We start from the raw sequence: 24148 nt of genomic DNA on the forward strand, positions 1-24148 counted from the left end.
TTCCTGTTCTTCCATCATAATCCAGAAATAACAGGACCTCTATTTAGTTGAAAATTGCCCTTAAGTCAGAAATTTTAAGGTATGTTTATGGAATTCCTACTATATGCCCAATGGTAGATAAGTACAGTAGGTAAGAAAATGGCTTAGAAAACAAAGGCCTGTACTAGGCTTGGGTAGATGAGGAAAATGGGAAAGATTTGGGGTAAATAGATCTGCAGACCAAAAATACTGTCAGAGTGAGAGTAAGTGAGTTAGAAGGACTGAGAAATGCTTAGGAGAGGATAGGAGGAAATCAGAACACTGAAAGATACTTTTAGAATTGTTCTGTCTTAGTTTTCTATATAGATGTTGCTTTGTGGCAATATATCAATAATGAACTCAGTGAGACCTGTGCTATGAATTCAGTAAGTATTTATTAAAAAGTCATTCATACATTCTTGGTGCTTGGTAAGGCTTATTACCTTCACCAGATATTTTACCTGTTTACTGTTTATTTTCTGGGAGGTAAATATGCTTGAAATTCACTGTGACAAGTTCAGTGTAAGATGCCTGGCCCACATCTAAGGAGTCTGTTTAACAGAGGACTCAAAGGACCTCATAGGAGATGCTTTCCCATGGACAGTGGGCCTAGACAGAAAGTTAAGTCAAATACTGAGTTCTTGGTCTGCTAAAATAACCCTCTCTAGAAGCTTTGTAAGACATGGGTGCTGAAACCAACCACCTTTTTTTTTTTTTTTTTTTTTTTTTTTTTTAATTAGCTCATGATTCTCTGATCAGTTGGATCATGACCTAGTTTGGGTCAGCTTGACTGAACTCTGCTGAACTGTTTTAAGCACTACTGCCAGCTGGAGGGTTGAATGGTGACTGGGTAGTCTACTCATATGTCTGGCAGTTTCCAAGCCAGGATGACAGACAGATGAGCACCTCAGCTCTCTTCTCCGGGGTCTCTCATCCATTAGCAGGCCAGCTTAGGATCAGACAAGTGGTGCACTCAGGGTTCTGAGTACACCAAGCCTCTTGGGGCTTAGAATTGGAGCTCTCTTTGTGTCACTCCTGATCAAAATAAGAAGCAACACCAGCTCAGATTCAAGGGGTGGAAAATGGAGTCTACCTCTTGATGGGAAAAGCTGCTAAGAATTTGTAGCCATTTTCAATCTGCCACAGACATACTTGTGTCTTGGATGTGAATAAAATCTTTTCATTGGTGGTAAATGATCAAATTGGCAACTCCCTGTGAAAGAAAATGTGACTTCCAGGTTAATTGAAGAATTTTCAGAACGTTTTCCACGATAATATGTGCACTTATTTTCCAAATGATACATTTGGTAATAGTAGTGATGATGATATCATAGGTCACAGGAGTGAGTGGTTGTTTTGGGCCACAGTGTGATGATGACTGTTTTACATTTGTCATTGCATTTACTTTTGCAACAGTAATATCAAGGTATATAGCAATTGAGTAAATTACACATATCTTCAATGATTTATAGTATGTCATTTGCTACAACTCACAGAGCAGATTTGGAATAAATAATGTTCTCACCTCCATACTCAGGACATTTTGCTGTACAGGATAGAATTTTGGCACTCACTCCTTCTAGGATAAGAATTTTTTAAAAACATGGTAAACACTTTATGTATGAAATCAGAACCGGATTAGAGAGGATGTATGATAAAATTGTTAAATATGGGACAGTTTCTAATAATGAGCTTTACTGTGGTGATCAGTTTTACTTTTTAAAATGTAGACATTGATGGTGACTCTAAAAATATAAAATGATTACTTTTGAGGCCTTCTTTGTTAAAACTTCCTTTTGATTGAACTCACCAGATCAACAGGAAGGAATTTATGGAAATGTTATAACTTCCCAAAATAATATGCAGTGGTGATAAATAGATAATTGTTTATGTATTTATACATTTATACAAAAATATGTAATTAAACACACAGAAGTAAACCAAATGACTATTAGTCTCTTATTTTTCTATTTTCCAGAAAAAGACAAAGCTATCTTTAATTTAGTGGATAAAATATTTTAAATTTAGCTTATATATATATACATATATATATATCTTCATATATATACACAGTCATAGAAATTTGAGGGTATATATATATATACACACACACAGAGAGAATGAGAAGTAGAAATATCAGAAATGATTTTCCTTTCCTACATGGTTTTTTGCTGTGAAAACGAGTCATAATGATAATTTTGGGAGAAATCTTAAAATGCTTGTAGTCTATCCACCATTCTAATATCTTAATTTTATTCCTTAAGGATTACGATATGAACATAGCTGCGACTGTTAGTAAATGAAATTATTTCATGTGTACTTTTCCACCTGCTGACAAAGATATTTCAAATATAAAGTAAAGGCATATTCTTCACAGACTACTTGTTGTATTTTTCTTTCTAGAAATGCAATCCAGAGAAAAGTGCTTCATTCTTCAGTCGGATGACATATTCCTGGTTTAGCAGGTAGGAATTTTACTAATTTGTATGTAACATACTACCCTAAGGAAGATTCCAAGGGAAACGACACCTAAATGTTATTCCTCTAATCTAAGCATGAATATATATTTTTTAATGTTTATTTATTTCTGAGAGAGAGAGAGCGAGCGAGCGAGCAGGGGAGAAGCAGAGAAAGAGGGAGACACAGAATCTGAAGCAGGTTCCAGGCTCTGAGCTGTCAGCACAGAGCCCTACGCAGGACTCGAACTCAAAAACCGCAAGATCATGACCTGTGCTGAAGTCGGACACTCAACTTACTGAGCCACCTAGATGTTCCAGCATGAATATTTTTATAGAATGACTTTGTGAAGATTTTTTCGCATAGAAAACATTTTATTATAGGGGCGCCTGGGTGGCTCAGTCGGTTGAGCGTCCGACTTCGGCTCAGGTCAGGATCTCGCAGTTTGTGAGTTTGAACCCTGCGTCGGGCTCTGTGCTGACAGCTCAGAGCCTGGAGCCTGCTTCCGATTCTGTGTCTCCCACTCTCTCTGCCCCTCCCCCGTTCATGCTCTGTCTCTCTCTGTCTCAAAAATAAATAAACGTTAAAAAAATTAAAAAAAAAAGAAAACATTTTATTATAGAGAAACCACAGATAGTATCATAGAAAGTGGTTCACAGAGAAGATTGCTAATAGTCCTGCAATATGGCTGTCCCTTTATAGGATTTGTATCATATTAGCACTGTGGAGGGGCAGAAAGTTGGATTTTTTTTTATTATCCAGTATATATGTGTATATAATTTCACTTAATTCTCCCCCAAGTCTTATGAGATAGGCATTTACAGATGAGAAAATTGAAAATTGAAACTTAAGGAGGGGAAGTAACTTGTCCGTTGATACCCAGGAAGAAGCACACCAACTTGGTGTTAGAAGTCGGATTCTTTGAGTCCATGTTTCATGCTTTTTTTTTTTTTCATTTTGTTATTCTACTCTTTACTAGGAATACTCCCACAAATATTTGAGGTCTATCTATCTATATCACAAGCTCAATTTGAGCTTTTATATATGTATATATATCATATATATATTATAAAATATTATATATATTATATATTATAGACATTATATATACACATTATATATTATAAAATATAACTATTATATAGTTATAATGTATATAACTATTATATAGTTATATATAACTACTATATATATTACTAATTACTTAATTACTATTACTAATTACTAAAACACATACACAGTCATTTTTATAAGACATATAATGTGATTTATCTCACAGAGTAATTCATCTAGAATTCAAACAAGAGCAGAGCTGACTTTTTCTAATTTTATAAATTCAGAAGCTTTCTTTAGAAATGTATTTTTCCCCCATAACAGAAAAGTCATGATCATAGGAAACTAAATTTATTATCTTAACTTTATGCCCCTTGTTCTATAGTTAATAGAAACAAAATTTCCCAATTTGATGTACAAATATGCTCTCATGATTCTCATAGATGAATCCTTAAAGAAACAGAAAAGGTTGATTGTGTGCCAGATACCCTGCATTATGCTAACCTTTAAAAATGCAGAGAAAAGTGACCTAGTTCCTATCATCTAGGAATTTGTAGTAGATTTAGAAAGATTAAAAGGTGCTCTTTCAATTACCCAAAAAGGCAAAAGGCAATATAAGCATTATAAAGAAACACAAATTTCAGGAGCGCCATGTAAGCGCATTTGCACAGTTAGGGAATGTTTTGTAAGTAATTCATGCTTTTAACTCAACATTTGACAATGTGTAAGATGAAGCCAAGTGGCATTCCAGATTGAGCAAATACTGTATGCAAACCAGAGGCAAGAGTGAACTGACCCCTCCCCCATTGCAGCCAGTTGATGTGGCAAGAGATCAAACTGAAAGAACATATCATAAAGAGTTTTCTAGGTCATTCCAAAGATAATGAGAAGCCACTGAAGAATTTTAAATAGAGAGTAATGTATTCGTGTTTGCGCTTCAGAAAATCACCTTTGCAGTTGTGTGGATATGGTATGTACCAGATGAAAATGGAGATAGAGGGAATGGTTAGAAGGTTCTTCAATTATCCTGGTAGATTTATGGCTAAAGTTTGAACTATCGTAATGATAAAGAGGATGAAGAGGAAGGGACAGATTCAAAAGCTAATTAGTAATGTTGATTAGATAAGGAAATTGAAGAACTGGGAAGAATGTTAATCATTTTTTGGCTCAGATAACTGTCAGATTCAGGTGTGACAAAAAACTTTATGTTCAGTTTAGAGAAGCGTCAATTTAAGATGTCTAACTCATTCCCATAAAAAGTATTAAATAGGTGTTTGGATATATAGGCTTTTGATCTATGAATACGGATTTGCGAGTCATTGACTATATGTCAGTAGTGGAAGCCATGAGCGTGAATAAGATCATCCAGAAAGAGAGTTTATTGAACGGGATGAACAAATGGAACATTGAGATTCCTCAGTATTTAAATGGTAAAAGGAGTGGTAATCCAACAAGAAAGCTAAGGAAAGACATTCAGAGTGTAAGAGACAAACAAAAGAAAGAGTGTGTTTGAAAGCTAAGGAAACTGTCAAAAAAGGAGGACAATAAGGTGGTCAGTAGTGCCTAATGCTGAAGAGGGGTAAATTAAAAAAAAAAAAAAGAATTGAGTATTCCTTATTGAATTTATCATTGTAAAGTTCATTGGTGATTTTTATGAAAGCAGTGTAAATAGAGAACTGGTATACTTGGTGAGCAAATAACTGGGCAGAAGCATATAATTGGGTTGGGTTATAAGAATTCCAAGTTAACATAAATCTATGAATCACTTAAGGAGGATGGCAAAAATTTTACACCAACATACTACGTTAAATTATACATATATACTATAAAAAAAGAAAGGTTAAATAAGAATTATGTAAATGTGGGCTATTTATACTTAATGATTTTTTGTTCATGTTTATTTTCCAAACCTGAGTTATATTTCATTCGTGTCTTGAGAGAAAGAGTGAGGTCTATTCTGGCTTTAAGTTTCAGACTGTCAGTTTTAAGTCACAGAAAATATCACAGAATTTAAATAATGCAAATAAAATTAATTTTAAGTAACTGTACTTTTAAAACTTAATTATCAAACTATAAAAACTATATGTATTTGTTTTAAATATTATGAATACCATTTTATGAAGCCTAAAATATGAAGCTGAAATTAAACTTAATATGCAGGATAAGGCACAACAAACTGTAAAATATGGCACCTCAATATCTGTCACTATCTTAGATCAATCAAACCAATAAGATGTAATTGTTGAATATAACATTTATTTTCTGTTCAAATTTAACATCTGAGACCTAGATAGGAAATATTTTTATAGCATGCTCCTATCTGGAACTGTCATTGGCATGAATCTAATTTGATTTCTTATCTGGTAATTAAACAGTAGCAGCTGAAACATAGCTATTGTTTAAGAGAATGCCTTTTTGAAGACAGTGGCTAATTGTGTTCTCAGATCTGTTCTTTGAGTTACAGAATAAAATTAGAAATTATTTCCTAGGCCAAATTCAAGCTCCCATAATTATATGAATAATTCAATTAAAATGTGCTCAGATGATACAAATAATTAGGGAATTATATGCTTATGAGCCTTAATTCCTAAGGCAGAATTTGTAGAGTGGTTTTGATGATCAAATAATTATGAAGCCTTTATTAGCAAATATAATCTGTCATCAGTGTATAATAATCATTGTCATAGAATAATCCCCTTGACATACACGGAAAACTCTAGTTAAAGTTTTTACCGGTCACAATTGAATCACTATTTTAACCAGGGATACACTATTCAGTCTGCCCTACCTTTTCCTCACATATTAATAACACTTGTACACTGCCTGACTTTGTCCTATCCTACAACTGTTGGACAGACTGACTTTTTGCCTTCTCCTGTGACACAATCACCGCTTTCCAGAAATATTTAAAAAGGTGATTAACAGTAGTAAACTTGATAATTCGATTGTATATCTATACTTTCCACGCTTTCTGGTATTACACATCTACAAAATTTACCTTTCATCTCATCTTCCTGGCCTACTGCTACTGGTTTGCTGCTCTTAACATCAGTTGGATGAGATGTGTACTCACACTTTTTAATGTCAAATATACTCAGAATTCTAAGACAACAATATTGAAAACAGAGTGGAAATATTACACTTAACGGCATTGTCTGCCTATGGTCACGTTAGCATATTGTCTGCCTATGTCACATTTAAAAAACTCTGACCAGGCTCTGGAGTTCCTGGTGTTTAACCGCCTGTAGACACGGGAAATTAATACTGCTCTGCCTGCTTCAGAGAGTTGTGAGTATCAAATTCATTGAACTGAATGACCTTTGAAAAGCACTATCAGTGTAAAACATACAAGATGCATGCAGGAACCTTATTACCACTTAGGAATCAAGTCCTTAAGTTTATGGGACCCAGTCCAGGCTACATTCCACTATTGGGAGGGTCAGCTGTTGGTCCTTGTTGCCTCCCTAAGAGCTGCCTCATCATTGGATTTAAAGAAGCACTGCTTCCTCTTTTCCTGGATGTTTATGTGTGGTAGAAAGATGAGCCAGGGTGATGAGCATATTTAAATGTACAGAAGAGAGCAAAAGAGAAGGAAGAAGCACACACCTGGGAAAAGGGAAGTCACGGTGGTTAAACAACTGAGCCATGTGCATCACAATCAATTCAGTGTAAGTGTCACTTTTAGATGCTGCATTATTTGGAGACTCAGCATGAAAGCCAGGGGTCACTTATCCCTGTGCACCAAAACCGCTGAGTTTTGCATGGTTCTAACTCAAAATGCTGAGGCAGTAAATGTTATTAAAATGCTTTTGTGAAAATCAATGCAATCTTATTTTGAAAATGAATATTTATTTTGTGGAATGGAAGAGAAAGGCTTAATATGACTTAAAAGTAGTTTATTGCTTAATATGGTTTTGAAACTGCAATGCAGGAAAATGTCCAGCATATTTGAGCCAACAGAAACGTGATTACAGAAGGTCCTTTCTTATTACATTTAAACCTTTTTGTTAAATATGAACTGTAATATGATATTATATAGTGTAATAAAAGTAAAAATGAATCCTGTGGAGACTCTGGTTACCACAGAGTTTAAATCCATCTCAGGGTCAATCAATAATAGAGATTGTTCAGTCATAATGACAATGAAGCAGTCCCAATTTGGGATAGTGTAACACCATGTTATGGTTTCTTGGACTAATAAGGTACTTTATAATGGAAAGAACAGAAACTATTGAGTCAGAAGGCCTGAGTTTAAATGTGGGTTTAATTTCTTACTGAACAAATCATGTCACCAAGCTCATAAACTGAGTATATCTGAACTTAGGAACATGTTTTGCCTCAAGCAACACAATAGCCAGATAATTATAGCTTAAACAAATAGGTATTTATTTTTTTATGTTACTGAGAAGAACGCTGGGAATAAGCTGATGAACTACCTCAGAAATGTCACAAAGGGCCCGGAGTTTTTCTTTCTACTTCCCATCCTTATTATTTGGCTTTTCACCCATGGTGAAGAAGATGGCTTCTCTATATCAGAGTATTATGCCTTCAGTGCAGGCAGGAAGGAAGAAGGGGAAGGAAAAAGGAGGCAAGACATTTTCTCCTCTCGAAGTTTGAGCCTTCCTTTGGAAAAGAAAGTTCTCCTCAGCAGACTGAGTTATATTGTTAATGCCAAGCAAAATGTTGTCAGATTACCAGGACTGCTTTAGACTGATCATAATTATGACTCTGGCTGAGATAAGGACTTATCCTGAGTTCAAGAGATTTTCACCTGAATAAGTATCAAGATTCCTGGTAGTAGGAAGATGATGGGGCAGAAGGATGGCTGTGAGGTAAGTATAATTTATTGTCTGCCACAACATCTGTGGTGTAACTAGATCATGCATCCTAGTTTGCCTGGGACAGTTCTAATTTAGACCTGTTGTTCTTGCATAATTTATTCACAGTCTCCCTTGGGGCAAGTTCATTGAATGGGGGAGAGTGGAAGTGCTGAGACTAGCGGTCATTTGTCACACTTCTTAAGGCATGGGCTCAGAAATGACACTGTCACTTTGGCTCATAGTCTATTGGTCAAAATAGGTCATATGGCCAAGGCTGATGTTTATGGGGCACAAACAGGTACTCCACATCTAGTTGGACAATTTGTAAAGTCAAATGGCAAAGGGTATATATATAATGTCCCGGTGGAATAGGAGAAGTTGCAGATGCAGAGGTTGGATCCATTTCTCCTCTTATTCAAGACTAAAAAGCAGTTAGTTTGGGGTTTTGGAGTGAATACACCTTACTGTGAATGTTAACTATTTAAATTTCAGTAAGGTAGGTAAGTAGTAGGTGACTCCAATATGAAATGAGTAAATTTAGTGTTTCACTAAATAAATGGATGTCCCAATAATTCTAAAAGCTACAAATGATTATTACACATTGTTCAACTGCAGGATAAGTTGTATGACTTTCCAAAATACAGTCTAATCATTCCATCCTGATTAAAAAAATAATTTATAAATCAAAGAATAAAATAAATGCATGAAAAATTATTTTTAAGTTGATTATTAGTTTTGCTGAATTGTTTACCTTACTCTTTCATTTTTAGAATAATTCTTTTAGGATATAAGAAACCTTTGGAAAGAGAAGATCTTTTTGAACTAAATGAAAGTGATTCTTCCTATATTGTGTGTCCCATCTTTGAAAAACAATGGAGGAAGGAAGTTTTAAGGAATCAAGAGAGGCAAGAAATAAAGGTAATTAGTTCTTTTTTTTAATGTTTTTGTTTATTTTTGAGACAGAGAGAGACAGAGCATGAGTGGGTTAGGGACAGAGAGAGAGAGGGAGACACAGAATTGGAAGCAGGCTCCAGGCTCTGAGCTGTCAGCACAGAGCCTGACGTGGGGCTCGAAATCATGGACTGTGAGCTCATGACCTGAGCTGAAGTTGGACGCTCAACTGACTAAGCCACCCAGGCGCCCCAAGGTAATTAATTCTTAAATCTTAAGTACCTAATTACTACCTAAAACTAGAAAAAGCTTCTTCCAAATGTGAGATATTATTATTAATTTAGAAAGTTCCTAAAATATGTGAAATGACAAGCCATTTTCATAAGTACAATTGATTTTTATTGCAACTAATTTATGTCATAAAATTATTCAGCATCTCCTCCCTTTAATATCAAGAACAATGTGTTGATATGTTATCTTTGGCTTTTCACCAGTATCTTTTGCTCAACTATCATGGCAAAGATGGTTTCTATATCTCATGGCCTCATATCTATTGGTCCAAGTAAGTAATATGGCAACCATGGCCAAAGTTTATGGTGCAGGGGCAGGTACTCCATATCTTGTATCACATATGCACACATATCTCCTCTTTAGAATTCCCAAAAAGAAAATATAATTTAAAGATAAAACTCTATTTATATTAATTATTTTAATGAAAGTTTCAACATTCACAAAAGTAATAAAATACAACTATTTCTCTTGTGCATTTATACCCCATGATATAAGTAATATCAGGCGTTCTGGAGACATACTTTACCAATGATATAGGTCATATTTTCAAGTTTAACTGAATTTATCCCTTTCTTATTACTTTATTATTTTTGTTTTATTTATTTATTTATTTATTTATTTATTTATTTATTTATTTTTATTTTTTGAGAGGGAGAGAAAGAGAGAGAGCATGAGTGGGGGTGCAGGGGCAGAAGGGGAGGGAAAGAGAATCTTAAGCAGGCTCCATGTGGAGCCCCATGCAGGGTTCAATCTCATGACTGTGAAACCACGACTTGAGTTGAAATCAGTAGTCAAACACTTACTGGGTGACTGAGCCACCCAGGTGCCCTTATTTTATTATCTTTGGGTTACATTACTAATTTTATGGTTGGTTTATATATATATTTCATTTTTACTTGTATTTGCTCTATCCAATTTTCTCATGGTTTCTTATTTTCTTTCATTATGTAGGCATCCTTTCATAAAGAGGCACGTGCCAGGAAACCATCTCTGCTCTATGCATTGTGGAACACCTTTAAGTTTGTCCTGATTCAAGTTGCTTTATTCAAAGTGTTTGCTGATATTTTGTCCTTCACTAGCCCACTCATAATGAAGTAAGTTGTAGTCTTTTCTTTTTTTTTTACTCTCTCTACAGTTAAATGATAAGCAAATGATAAGCAAGTGTTTCATTCTAAGAGTTGTACTAAAAAAGAGTAGGAAAAGACCTTATTGCAAATTTTACTTAGGATATGGACATTCTGTTAGCTTTGCCATTCACACAAATGTGAATGATGATAATATAGTCAATATTTACTGAAGCCAACTGTGTACTAGACACTGTTCTAAATTCTTTATATTAATTGTCTTATTCAATCTTTACAACCATCCTATGAGATAGGAAGTATTATTACAATCGTTATCATGATGCAGAAACAGAGAGGTTTAAGAAATTTGCCTAACTTCACGGAGCTAGAAAATGCCAGAGTTATGACTAAAATCTAGGAACTCTGTTTTAGATGTATATTCAGAAAATGAAATGATATATATGAAGGAAAAACAAATTTTTTTATTGACCTATAATAATATTTTTGTATTGAATACATTTCCAGGTTGTTGGAGTTTTTAAGAACTATTCAATTCATGAAAACGGAATTAATCCTTAGTTACTTGACTCTTAGATAATGTCCAGGCTTATATTTTGTCCGGTATTTATTGAGTACTTACTACACGCTACTGTACTTGATTGACCCTAAGGGTAGACAAAAGTCAAAAAGTCCCTGCTCTGATGACACTCAGAGGGGTGAGACAAATAGTAAACAAATGAATAAATATAAATGATATTAAGAAATAATCAGTGTTAAGGACAAAGTATTCAACAAGGAGAAGTAGGAAATGCCTCTCTAGGGAGATCGAAGTGCTATGTTAATTTAAAGAAGTTAGGGAAGATACTAGTGATAAGGTGACATTTGAAAAAAGTCCTGAAGGAAGTTAGAGAGGAAGCCAAGACCATATCTATTGCAAATAGGAAGAACAAGAAGGGCAAGAGCCTTGAGGCAGGTGCATGCTTGGTGTCTTTGAGGACTCATGGGAGATAAGTGAGGCTAGAACAAAGAATTGGAGAAGAAATCAGAGGTAAGAAAGGTCTGGGAATGAACAAGATTTTAAAGGAACTTATGGAATATGATGGGGGAAATAGGCTTTTATTCTGTGTTAAGAGGGAAAACGTTGGAAATTTTGAGCAGGAATTGATATGATTAGACCTAAGTTTTATAGGGATCACTCTGCTGCTATGCAGAAAATAATATAAAAAGGAGGAAAAGTAAAAGTATCACCAGTTGAAATACTGAGATAGTCCAGGCAAAAGTCAGTGGTGGCTTCAGCTAGGTTGTAGCAACGAAGGTGATAAGAAGTAGTTAGATTCTGGCTCTATTATAAAGGTAGAGTCAACATCATATACTGATGGATTGAATGTAAGTTGAGAGAGGGGAGGAATCAAGGATGCCTTCAGAGTTTTTGGTTGAAGTAACAAGGTAAATTTACTTGAGATATAGAAGGCTCAGGAAAGAGTAGAGTAGGGTGTGGGGTTTCCTTTTGGACTTGCTAAGTTTGAAATACATATTAGCCATTTTGCAGGAAAGAATGAACTGACTGACTGCTGTCCTTTGGAAAGCCTGACTGCTATTCTTTGGAAGGTCTGCTTAGAGGGGTGACTTTTGGTAGGCAACTGGAACTTGCATTTCAGGAGGGTTCCTGCTACCATAACTGTTAACAGTGGCTCAGTACGTCCAAACTGCTTAACAATCAATACGATTCATGCTGAATACCTGCTTTCCTTCTGGGAGTCTGGAATTTTGGCATATGTTAGGAAAAGGGTGCCCTGGATACTGAATCTCTAATGAGCTTATCTGGTAGACAACATTTTACATATGCCGCCACAACTAGTTGCCAGGATAATTAAGTGTGTTTTGTGTGACCCTACTGAGAGAAGACTTTTGGAAGCTTATATCTGTTTTCTCCTGGACTTTACTACATGTACCTTTTCTCTTTGCTGATTTTTTGTGTATACTTTCACCATAATAAATCATAATCATTAGTGTAACTAGATGCTGACTGCTATATGTCCCTCTAATGGATCATTTAACTAGGGAGTGGCGTTGGGGATCCCTGACAGCCATCTAGCCAATCCAAAAAGATTGAGTAAGCTTAAGTCTGGAGTTAAGAAAGATATTAGCTGAGATAATAAAATTGGGAACTGTTCCAACAAATTAGATTGGGTATGTCAAATCATTTTTCTGGATGAAACCACCTTACCATGGATAAGGAGAAGTAAACATCTCTGTAGATAATCAGCTATTCCAGTGTGTGGAATTAATGAAGATAGGGAAATCCACAAAAGGACAGTGAGAAGGAGTACATAGTGCAAAGAGAGGAGAACCTAGAGAGAATGGTGTTGGGGAATCTAGGGCAAGAAGATATCTCTTTGCCATCAGAAAACTGGTCCTGTCATTTTTCACCCCAAAGTCTGGTTCCCTTGCCTATGGAAATATAATCCAAATGTCTGCTGGGTTAAAATCCCCCGCAGACAAGGTAACATACCTTTCCTTCCCCCTACCTCTGCTGCTCACCCTTATATATCCCGGCTATTTTAAGGAGTTGCCATAGAGTTATCTCATCTTTGGCCAGAAATCTATCAGAAATGTATATTAAACAGCATCTTCCTCTCCTGCCCTGTTCTGGTGATCTATTGCCGTAGTATTAAGCATGTCAAAATTTATTGGCATAAAACAATGATGATTGTGTTCACAAATATCTGTGAGGCAAACACAATAATCGCTGTGCTACAGAAACAAGGCATAATCTTGTGTATTCAGAGAGGGATGGATTTTCTTTGATCCACCATGATGGTGGCTTTAGCTGAGTAGCTTGAATGGCTGGAGAGACCTGTAGCAGCTCAAGTAGAGACAAATTTTGTGGGCCTTGGCTCTGGCTGTTAGCTGGGTTACTTTGGTTCTTTTTTATGTGTACTAGTGCTGGAATGTCCAGGATGGCTTCTTAACTTACATACTGATGCCTGGGCTACGATGGGTGGAAATGGCCTGATATCAATCTTTGTCTGTCTGTCTGTCTGTCTCTATCTCTCCATTGCCTCTCCAAATGGTTAGGTTGAACACAGGAGTCTCTGGTAAGTTGAACTTCTCACATGGCAGCTGGATTTTTTCAGAGTGAACATGCCAAGAGGCTCAGACAAGTCTTGTTATGACTTAGGCTTAGAAGAGCCAGAGTGTCACTTCTGCCACATTAGTTTGGTCACAGAAGCCCCTAAATTAGCGCAGAGCCAAGGGGAGGAGAATTAGAATACTTAGGTTTAACTTCTCAGTGAAAGGTGTAGTAAGACATTCCCAGCCATTTTTAGGCATGCTCTGATTCCTATTTTCCAATGACTACTGCTCAAAAACTCATTCTAGAATCTCACTGTGGTTACTGTTTTCTAAAATAGCTATAGGTGATGGCAATTCAGGGTCTCTATCTTCTCCAAATATTTGCAGTCTATAATAGGGTGTTAAAGAATTGCTAACTCCTTGCCTAAGGGTTACACAATGGTGCCCATAATTTTATGACATACTTTTGTAACATTCTAGCTTGATCATACCTGCAAAACAGTAGTGTCAATATTGTATTGAAATGAGTTGATGTGTATTTCTTCCTGCCTAGACTTCCAGCCCCTCCTGGTAAAGGATCATGTGTTACTCAATGTCTGTGTCCTTAGCACCTCGCACAGAGCCTGGCACATAGGACTCAAATACATTTCCTCAATAGAATACTAAATAAATGGGCTTATCCAAAGTTATACTCTTCAAGAATCAAGAGAATCAAGAGATTCTCATTCTAAAGTAGATGAATAGCCTTAATATTTCCGCATTGAGGAATAAATGATCAGAAAAAAATTTATGAGTTTAACTATATGTTAACTAACTAGAATGTAAATAAAAAGTTGAAACATAAAAAAAGAAAGAATTTTATGAGTCTGTATGATCATAATCCGAGCCTGGGGGAGTTAATTTTTTTTAGCTAATTTTGAGATGTCTATTTTTTCTTTTGATAAGGAAAAGTACTAGACAGGACTGTTTGTAAGGATGAAAATATATTGTCCTGTTATCATGACTCATATATGTAATAATCAAACATCTAAAAATAACACTTTCATTAATTTACTGTTAGAAGAAACATGTTTCTTGCTGATTGTTGTGCTTACTATTTTCCCCCTTTCTATGAATTTTATTATGATATTAGTCAAACAAAAAAATGAGTATTCACATCTGATATGATGAATATGGTTTTATGGTCTTCACCATGTATTGATCACAGATTATTTTTAGTACTTCCTGATTTATATGTGTAGACCCACTATGATACTTATTATAGTCATTTAGTTGTTTGATTTTATGAGAAAGGAAAAAGTCTGATAGGTAGATATATCCACAATAAGAAGAATAGTGCACTTCTTTCAGGAAATTTAATTTCCAGACCAAGAAAACATTCAGTAAGTTGCTCTTGTAAAAATAATTTGGTGTCCCAATGGATTGCATCTGATACAGATCCACTGATAAGTACCAAACCTCCTATTATTTTATCTAGATGGGGTATGGAATAATTTAATAGTGTCATTGAGAATATACAATGCTCCAAATAATTTTCAATGACTAGAGGTTTTAATAGTCATTTTAGAAACACTGGTTGGTATATATTTGATTCCAAAGTACAATTTTAATAAAGTTAATATTTTGAAGTACTTGGTTTATAAAGCAATTTGGTTTATAAAGCAACACAGATTGCTTTTAATTTTTCACCCATATGCTGTCCAAGGTGCGAATAAAATAGATCCAAGCTTAGACATTAATTTTTTATTTTTTAAAAATGTAAACTTTAAAAATGTAAACTCACATAAAGAATGAATTTTTATTTTTTATTTTTTATTTTTTTAAGTTTATTTTTGAGAGAGAGAGAGAGGGAGAAAGCGAGCAAGCACGGGGGAGGGAGACACAGAATCGGAAGCAGGGTCCAGGCTCTGAACTGTCAGCATAGAGCCTGACATGGGGCTCAAACCTATGAGCTGTGAGATCATGACCTGAGCTGAAGTCAGACGCTTAACCGACTGAGTCACCCAGGCGCCCCTAAACAATGAATTTTTAAATTCAGTGTTCTTAAAATAATTTAGGTATAGTCTTACCTAATTACATGTGGTTTCCTGTGAGTATAACCTTAAGTACATTCAAAATGGCTATTCACAATGACAAAGCACATTTCTGTATCTCCAGAACTCAGAGTAAAAAGAGGTATATTTCTAAAACATCTTCTAATATTATACTTTTTACCTATAAAATAACAGGAAATACTTAAATCAAGAACTGAGCCTGCAAAATAAATGACGTGTTAATCTGTAGTATCAGAAAGAATATATCCAAGTTGTTTCCACCATTATGTAGAGTATATATAGTCTTTTAAAATTATTATTATTATTAGTCACATAGAGGCAGTTGAAAAAAGGTTAAGAGTACCACTATAATGTTATTAACAATGACATCAGGCATTCTGAGTTTTAACCAGTGTATAGTTGAAGGACAATAAACAACCAAGATCGTTATGATTAGAACCGTCCCCATTGTCTAGCATTGTCCCCAGCATTGACCTGATATCATGGCCCTGCCTTCACCAAACTTAAGAGAAAATAAGGGAAGATAGAATAGAGGGGAATTGGATAGGATAAACGTAATAATAAGAGGTGAGATATAATTCAGACCTTTGAAAAAAACCTATGTGCCATTTTAAGAGATTCACTACTTAAATTTTAACTGTCATGTTTCCCTATATTTAACAAAATGCATGATTATGATAAAAAAGAAGCTTTAAGTGTCTGTATCTTAACTTTTATGATGAAGTTACACCAGAACAGTTAGTTGATGAGATTACCATATGAAAACTAGAAAATAACCTTGCACTCAAAAGCATCTGAAAGTAACTGTTGATTCTATTAATTTTATTATATAATACTTGAATTAAAAATAAATGGGGGCACTTGTTGTGCTGAGCATTGGATGTTATATTTAAGTAATGAATCACTAAATTCTACAAGTAAGAATAAGAGTGTGTGTGTGTGTGTGTTTGACAGTTTGAAAACACTTAACTCTAATTAGCATTTAACTATTAGACGTTTACCATTTCTTCCCCTTTCTCAATTTTGTATGACATTCAGGCAAATGATTATTTTCTGTGAACATCGCCAAGATTTTGGATGGAGAGGCTATGGTTATGCTTTGGCACTTTTTGTTGTAGTCTTTTTGCAAACCTTGATCCTTCAGCAATATCAACGTTTTAACATGCTCACTTCAGCAAAAATTAAGACAGCTGTAATTGGACTCATCTACAAAAAGGTAAAAAGTTAAGGAATTCTCAATTTCTAAATGGATTCTTTCATTGTATGCTTTGAAATAGCATATAGTATATTAAAAATTCTTAGAGTGCCCGTTGAATATACATTTATTTTGCTTTAAAAAACTTTGACTCATCAATACTGGTTGTATTAATTTCTCTATATGGTTCTCTATAGTCCTTACAGTCCCTGAAACTTCTAGTGAGCCGTAATCCAGGAAACTAGATGATGGTTTTTGTCCACTGTTGTGTCACTGAACTCCTCCTCACAAAGTGAATAGCCTTGAGTATTTTCATGTTTGTCTGTGTTTATGTACGAACATTTCTTCCTTTCATGATCATTTTCTTTCTGCATGCTACTTTTTTCTTCCTGTGCTCACTCTGCTTTCTCATGCAACAAAGCCATCTTTCTCTACGCAGTCATTATCTCCTACTCTTTCATTCTGTGCCTTGCCTCTGCACTGCACCCCCAGAAACGAAACCTGGCTGATACTTATACTTGTCATAACCCTGAAGTTTAATTTGTTCTTTCTTGAAAATACAGTTTTAAATACCACCTCGTTACCATCCAGAGCCTTTTATTTACATCATAATTAAACTGTTAAAGAGCTTATTTACATCATAATTAAACTATTAAAGAATTTCTTCCTTCCAGTAGTTATCACTTGAATTATTCAATTAAGTGTATTTTGCATTCTTACTCACTACTCTTTTGTAAATTGTGGGCTCTTTAAGATTTGGAATAGAAACCTATTTACCTGTTGTACTTTTATCATCTGGGAGAGTGACTTTTATACATTTTTATAAAAAGCTGGATGTCTGAGTAAATAAATAAACAAGCCACTCCTTCAAGAAATTAGGGGGAATTATTAGCATATATAATTGATGTGTGGAACTAAATGCAGGTTTTATAAGAGGTCAAAAGAACAGGAAATCTACAATGATTGTGTGCGGTTAAGGAAGGTTTCACATAGAAAGGAAGCCTTGAAGTGGTCTTTGGGAAAGGTGTAGAATTTGTATGAGTGGAAGGAAGCATTACAATTTGGACTGAGCTGGGCATTAAGCATTACAGGCCATTTGGCCATATTGGGCCAAAATGGGAGTATGGAATGGTTTTAGCCCAAGTGCTGGGTCATACTGCCACAGTCATAATTCTAGAGGCTATAAATTCTAAGAAATCCTAATAGGGAGGAAAGATATCAACAAATCTAGGAATCAGTTTAAATGTTAACACTTGTCTTTGATATACAGTCCGTATGGAATAGGATTTCATTCAGTGATTAAAGCATTGGAGTTTGAGTGTAGGATTTGGGTGGATTTGCAAATATGAAAGAGGGGAATGTGGTAGAAATTAAAACAAGTTGTCAAATAAAAAGAAGAAAATCAAGCATTGTGGGTGACTCTTACAAGGGCAGAGAGACCTTGGAGATAATAACGTAAAAGGTCACACTGGCTACAGGGAGGAAACCATAGATTCTTTAGAGAGATTGTTTAAGAACAAAGAACACTCAGGATCAAAGGAGTATATCAATCAAGCCAGCTCAGTAGACCTTGCCATAGGGATTATGATTTAATTCCAAGTCCATCAAACAAGCAGCAGAAGACATTACAACCTGTTGTTACAACCTGCATTGATGCACTGAGGTAGCATGTGCACATGCCACTGATTTTATAAGGGTGGCTTTTTTCTGAGTCTCCTATCCTACACCTGCTTTCTAGAGGGAGTCTCTCTCCATGGAACTAATTAAAGTAGTTAAATTTCTCTTCTCTTTATCTTCTTTGTCTCTTTACAGGTTGTAGAATTCTGATTTTCATCATACTTAGATACTCAATGTCCAAAATGTCTCTCATAGTGGCACCAGATACCCATATTAATCTGACATTGGCTCTAGTTCATCAAGGACTTGTTTTTAGAGTGGGGTAAACCTGATCTCAGATCCTGTTCTTGTTGAAGAGGGGAGCTGTTAGGACTTTCTTGTTCTCTGTCCATTCACATGCTGCTCGTTTGGAATAAAGGTCAGGGCATACCAATTTTAAGGTTTGTGGAAAAAGCAGGGGCCTCCTTCCACTTGATCACTTTAGGAGTTCATGAGTCTCAAAGCTCAGATTTTGTTACACCTTAGGTCACAGGTACGGCTCCATGACAATTCTTGAGGTCTAAGAAATGGGATATGCTTCAAAAGCAGCATCAGTTATCCTGGGTTTAATGTGGGCAGTCTGAGAGCATTCCTCTACCAAACACTGTCCAATAGAATCTTTGTGATTTTAAAAATGGGTGAAGATGATCAGAATGTATAAAACTTCTATTTAAAAAATAAATGTCATGGGAATATAATGTGTAGCATGGTGACTATATTTTGTATTTGAAAGCTGCCAAGAGAGTAGTTCTTAAAAGTTCTCATCACAAGAAATTTTGTAATTTTTTACTATGTGTAGTGATGGATGTTTAGACTTGTGATCATTTTGCAATGTATACACATATCGAAGCATTATGTTACACACCTGAAGCTAATGTATGTCAACTAAATATATCTCAATTTTATATTAAAATGTTTTTAATGTTTGTCTATTTTTTAAGTTTATTTTGAGAGAGAGAGAGAGAGAGAGAGAGAACACAAGCAGTGGAGGGGAAGAGGAGAGAGAGAGAATCCCAAGAAGGCTCCATGCTGTCAGCATGGAGCACAGTGTGGGGCTTGAGCTCACGAACTGTGAGATCATGACCTGAGCCAAAATCAAGAGTCGGTTGCTTAATGGACTGAGCCACCCAGGCACCCCTTTGTTTATTTTTGAGAGAGAGAGAGAGAGAGGTGGGAGCAGAAAGAGAAGGAGACATAGAATTCAAAGCAGGCTCCAGGCTCCGAGCCGTCAGCATAAAGCCCAATGCGGGGCTTGAACTCATGAACCGTGAGATCATGACCTGAGCCAAAGTTGGACACTGAACCAACTGAGCCACCCAGGCACCCCAATATATCTCAATTTTTACAAGAGGGAGGAGAAAAGGAAAAACAGGAGAGATTTGGGACATGGAGTGCTGACAAAGAGAACAGATTTGAGTTAGAGACCAAAGTTTTGTTTTCCATTGAAGGAATAATATGAGGATTTGAGATATCTGGAAAAAAATAAAGTGAAATAAAATAAAAGTTTCAAAACAATTTTTTTAACTAAAAAAAGTACTACATCCACACTATCTGGTTGGGCAGCCACTAGTAACATATGATTATTGAGCCTTTGAACTATAGCTAGTAAGATTAAGGAGATGAATTTTTAATTTTAATTAAATGTAATAACCACACATAGCTAATGATTACCATATTGGATAGTATTAACAGTGTCTAGACTGTCTACATTTGTACTTTAAAGATTTATTCTTACCTTAATTGTGATAATTATAAAATGCAAGAAAATTGATAAAATATATATATATTAAATTTTTGTTTATTTATTTTTGAAAGAGAGAGAAAGAGAGCATGGAGGAGGAGTAGAGAGAGGGAGACAGAGGATCTGAAGCAGGCTCTGCGCTGACAGCAGAGAGCCTGACACGGGGCTTGAACTCATGAACTGTGAGATCATGATTTGAGCTGAAGTTGGATGCGTAACCGACTGAGCCACCCAGGCGCCTCAGATATATTTTTTTAAAATAAAGACACTCTACTGTGGTCAGGATTAGGAGAACCAGAATCCATATCATGCACGTAGAGTCAGAAAGATAATTCTGGCATATTGTATTGGATGCAGTGGAATTGAAGAAGAATGCGTTCTTGTAAATGTTACGAGGGTCTACCTTTAGGTACACCTTATGTCATTAGAAGTATAGTAACTTTTGGTTTAGAATCACTGGATTAGGAATTTTTAGGGCCCTTCCAGCTCTAAATTATGTGATTTCTGTGACTTATAGCAGCGTTGGTCAGGAAAAATGTCCTGGTTAATATTGCATAATATTGCATGACGTAGGTCTGAAGGATGAATTGCATGAGGCAAAGGCTCTACTGTTGGAAATATATAGTGGGAGGGAGTCCACAGATGAATACATGGCTTACTCAGAAAATGATGAGTAGATTAATGTAGCTAGAGATAATATTTTATGAGCACGTTGGTGGGGAGGGTTAGGATGGTAAGAAAGAAGGGATTGCAGCTCATTTTTTTAGAAGCTTGCAAACTACATTGTAAAAATGTACTTTAGTTCTAGAGGAAGTTAGGACTCATTGGAGCCATAGGCCAGATGGATAATCAGGAGAAAGTAATTAAAATAGGTTGGGTTGGAAATAAAGAATATTTTAGAACTATATTAATAGTTCTGGAAGTAAAGATATGAACCAGAGCCATGGCAGTGAGTCTAGAAATGAAAACATACATTAAGAGGGAGAATGTGAAATGGCAAACATATTTCACCATCAGATGATAAAATGAGATACTAGTGAATTGAGTTCAGTGATAGTCAAGATATCTCCAGTCAATAAGATGTTTTTAAAGGCTGGGGCCATACCTGGCTCATCTGGCTCTTGTTGGAGTATAATTCAATATATGAAATCAATGACGTTTCACAATGTGATGAGTCACCTGCCTGTGCTGTGTGTGTGTAGACTAGATAAAGACAATATTCTACAATATTCTAGAAAAGAAATCTCAAACTTGGATGGAATTTAAAAATAACAGAGCTTTGTGAGTGTGATTATGATTACAATATGACTGTTAAATGAAAATTGGCTAATTTTCATTTTGATTGCAGAGTATTTATAAACTCTCAACTTTTCATATGGTTTTAGATTTTACATTTTTTCCCTTTTACCTCAGTGTTGCTTTCTCTCTTTTATAAGGTTAAATACTTTTTACCAGATAATTCTTCAATATGTTGCACCATCCAGTATACTTGTGGTGTCATATTGCAGTATTCTTCCAAATTGTTTCATATAACAAAGAGGCAGTTTAGATTGTGTAATTTAGGAATAAATGGTAACTAAATTCCCCTTCATGCCTTGTGAATTTTGTCCCTCACAGAAATGTAAAAGTTTAGTTGGCAGAAAAAAATATTGAAAGAAAAATCAGTGCTCCTGATGTTAAAAATGCAATGCAGAACAACATCCATTTAGATAGTGCCCTTTAATCTTAATAATTTTGAAAGCAGTTAATTTTTAAAGATAATTTTCTTTTGTATATTGAAGAAAATATGTGTAATGAATAAAATGGGGCAGACAAAATGACAGCAATTCATAATTCCAGATTGCAAAGGTAATCATTGATGTAATTTCTTCTAATTATTTTACATGCATGTATATATATGTGTAATATACTTTTTTATAATCTATTATTTATTTCATAATAGGTCATGACCAAACATGTTGAGAAAATACTTTGTTATATGACACAAACAATTTAAATTCATAGCAGAAACTTTCATATGTATATACACACTACACTTTTTCCTACTACTGTCATTTTTTGCCTGATTTACTTGTCACCTTGTTTACCATCTTCACTCATGATACATATGGTTCACTCAATGTATATTGGAGTTCTTTTTCCACACATTCTTATTTTTTAAAAATTTTTTTAACGTTTATTTATTTTTGAGACAGGGAGAGACAGAGCATGAACGGGGGAGGGTCAGAGAGAGAGGGAGACACAGAATCCGAAACAGGCTCCAGGCTCTGAGCTGTCAGCACAGAGCCCGATGCGGGGCTCGAACTCACGGACCGCGAGATCCTGACCTGAGCCGAAGGCGGACGCTTAACCGACTGAGCCACCCAGGCGCCCCTCCACACATTCTTTATAACCATAGCAGTATTGTCTTCTGACTGCAGATTTTACAGCTGCTGCCAACCCCCACCTCTTACCCCACCATTTTCAGATAACCTGTTCTATTTTAATTTTACTGTGTTTGGGTGCTTGTATTTCTTTTTTTTTTAATGTTTTAAAAAATATTTATTTATTTTTGAGAGAAACAGGGAGAAACAGAGCATGGGGGAGGGGCAGAGAGCCTAGAGAGACACAGAATCCAAAGCAGATTCCAGGCTCTGAGCACTCAGCACAGAGCCCATTGTGGGGCTCAAACCCATGAGCTGTGAGATCATGACCTGAGCTGAAGTCGGATGCTCAACTGACTGAGCCACCCAGGTGCCCCATAAGTATATCTTTCTAAGGATAATTTTAACATTATAGAATTTGCAAATTTTACCAGGATAAGAGAAGGTACTATTTTCTAACTAAATTGACTGGTACTTCCTGATTGCTTTTGGTTTGAAATATTTTCTTCAATCAGAGAGATCGTCTTCTGTTTTATCTTTAATTATTTATTATTCTTTACTTGTAAAGTAATTGTTATGTATTTATGTGTCTACATATATATATATATATAATATACACACATGTATAGAATAGACACATACAAACATATATGTTGCACTCTGTTTTAAGCACTATTATGTACATAGAAATAGATACATGGTCAGTTATAGATATGGATGTAGCTGTCAATATAATGCTTACATATGTAATATAAGGAAATTTAAAGTCAGAACAATTGAGTAACTTACCCACTGTCAAAGAGTTATGAAATAGTGTTACTGGCTGGCCCTGGAACCCAGGCATTTCACCTTAGAAGTTGGTTATTCATTAATCTATATTTATAAAGAAATATAAATGTATATGTAAATACATATTAATATAAATACATCATATTTATATTAATATGTATTTATATATTTATAATATATATTTAATATATTCATATAAATATAATACATTTAAAACATATTTATGTAATATATACATATATGTGTGTATATTTATATCCCATGAGTGTATACCTACCTGAAACTCCTCCATGCCTTAAATCTTTTTTTTAATATTTCATGTTTAAAATATGTTTTCTCTAATATCTGGGAAAAGTTTTTGAACATATCTACTGGTTTAGGAATTCCATTTTTGGGGGCGCCTGGGTGGCTTAAACAGTTAAGTGTCTGGCTTTGGCTCAGGTCATGCTCTCATAGTTCGCGAGTTCAAGCTCCACATCAGGCTCTCTGCTGTTAGCATAGAGCCTGCTTCAGATCCTCTGTCCCCCTCTCTCTCTGCCCCCTCCCCTGCTGTCTCTCTCTGTCTCTCTCACTCTCAAAAATAAACATAAAATTGAAAAAAAAATCCTTTCTTGTAACATCCATTTGGACTTTTGGTGCCTCCACTGTAATTTTAAACAATTTGACACTTGTATTTTCAAT

General features: G+C 35.3%; 1 protein-coding gene across 1 annotated transcript in view; it reads left to right on the plus strand.

The window, feature by feature from the left end:
• Positions 1–24148, plus strand: part of LOC124526715 (multidrug resistance-associated protein 1-like) — an 88389-nt gene that overhangs the window by 2910 nt on the left and 61331 nt on the right. The window contains exons 2-5 of the mRNA XM_047099837.1: positions 2422–2483; positions 9119–9266; positions 10482–10624; positions 16762–16939. Coding sequence (XP_046955793.1) covers positions 2422–2483; positions 9119–9266; positions 10482–10624; positions 16762–16939 — 531 coding nt within the window. The remainder of the gene's footprint in view (positions 1–2421; positions 2484–9118; positions 9267–10481; positions 10625–16761; positions 16940–24148) is intronic.

The sequence above is a fragment of the Lynx rufus genome, unplaced genomic scaffold (genome assembly GCF_022079265.1).
Source record: "Lynx rufus isolate CCGP_SWC_20201006 ecotype Redwood Valley unplaced genomic scaffold, mLynRuf1.p SCAF_5, whole genome shotgun sequence".
Taxonomy (NCBI): domain Eukaryota; kingdom Metazoa; phylum Chordata; class Mammalia; order Carnivora; family Felidae; genus Lynx; species Lynx rufus.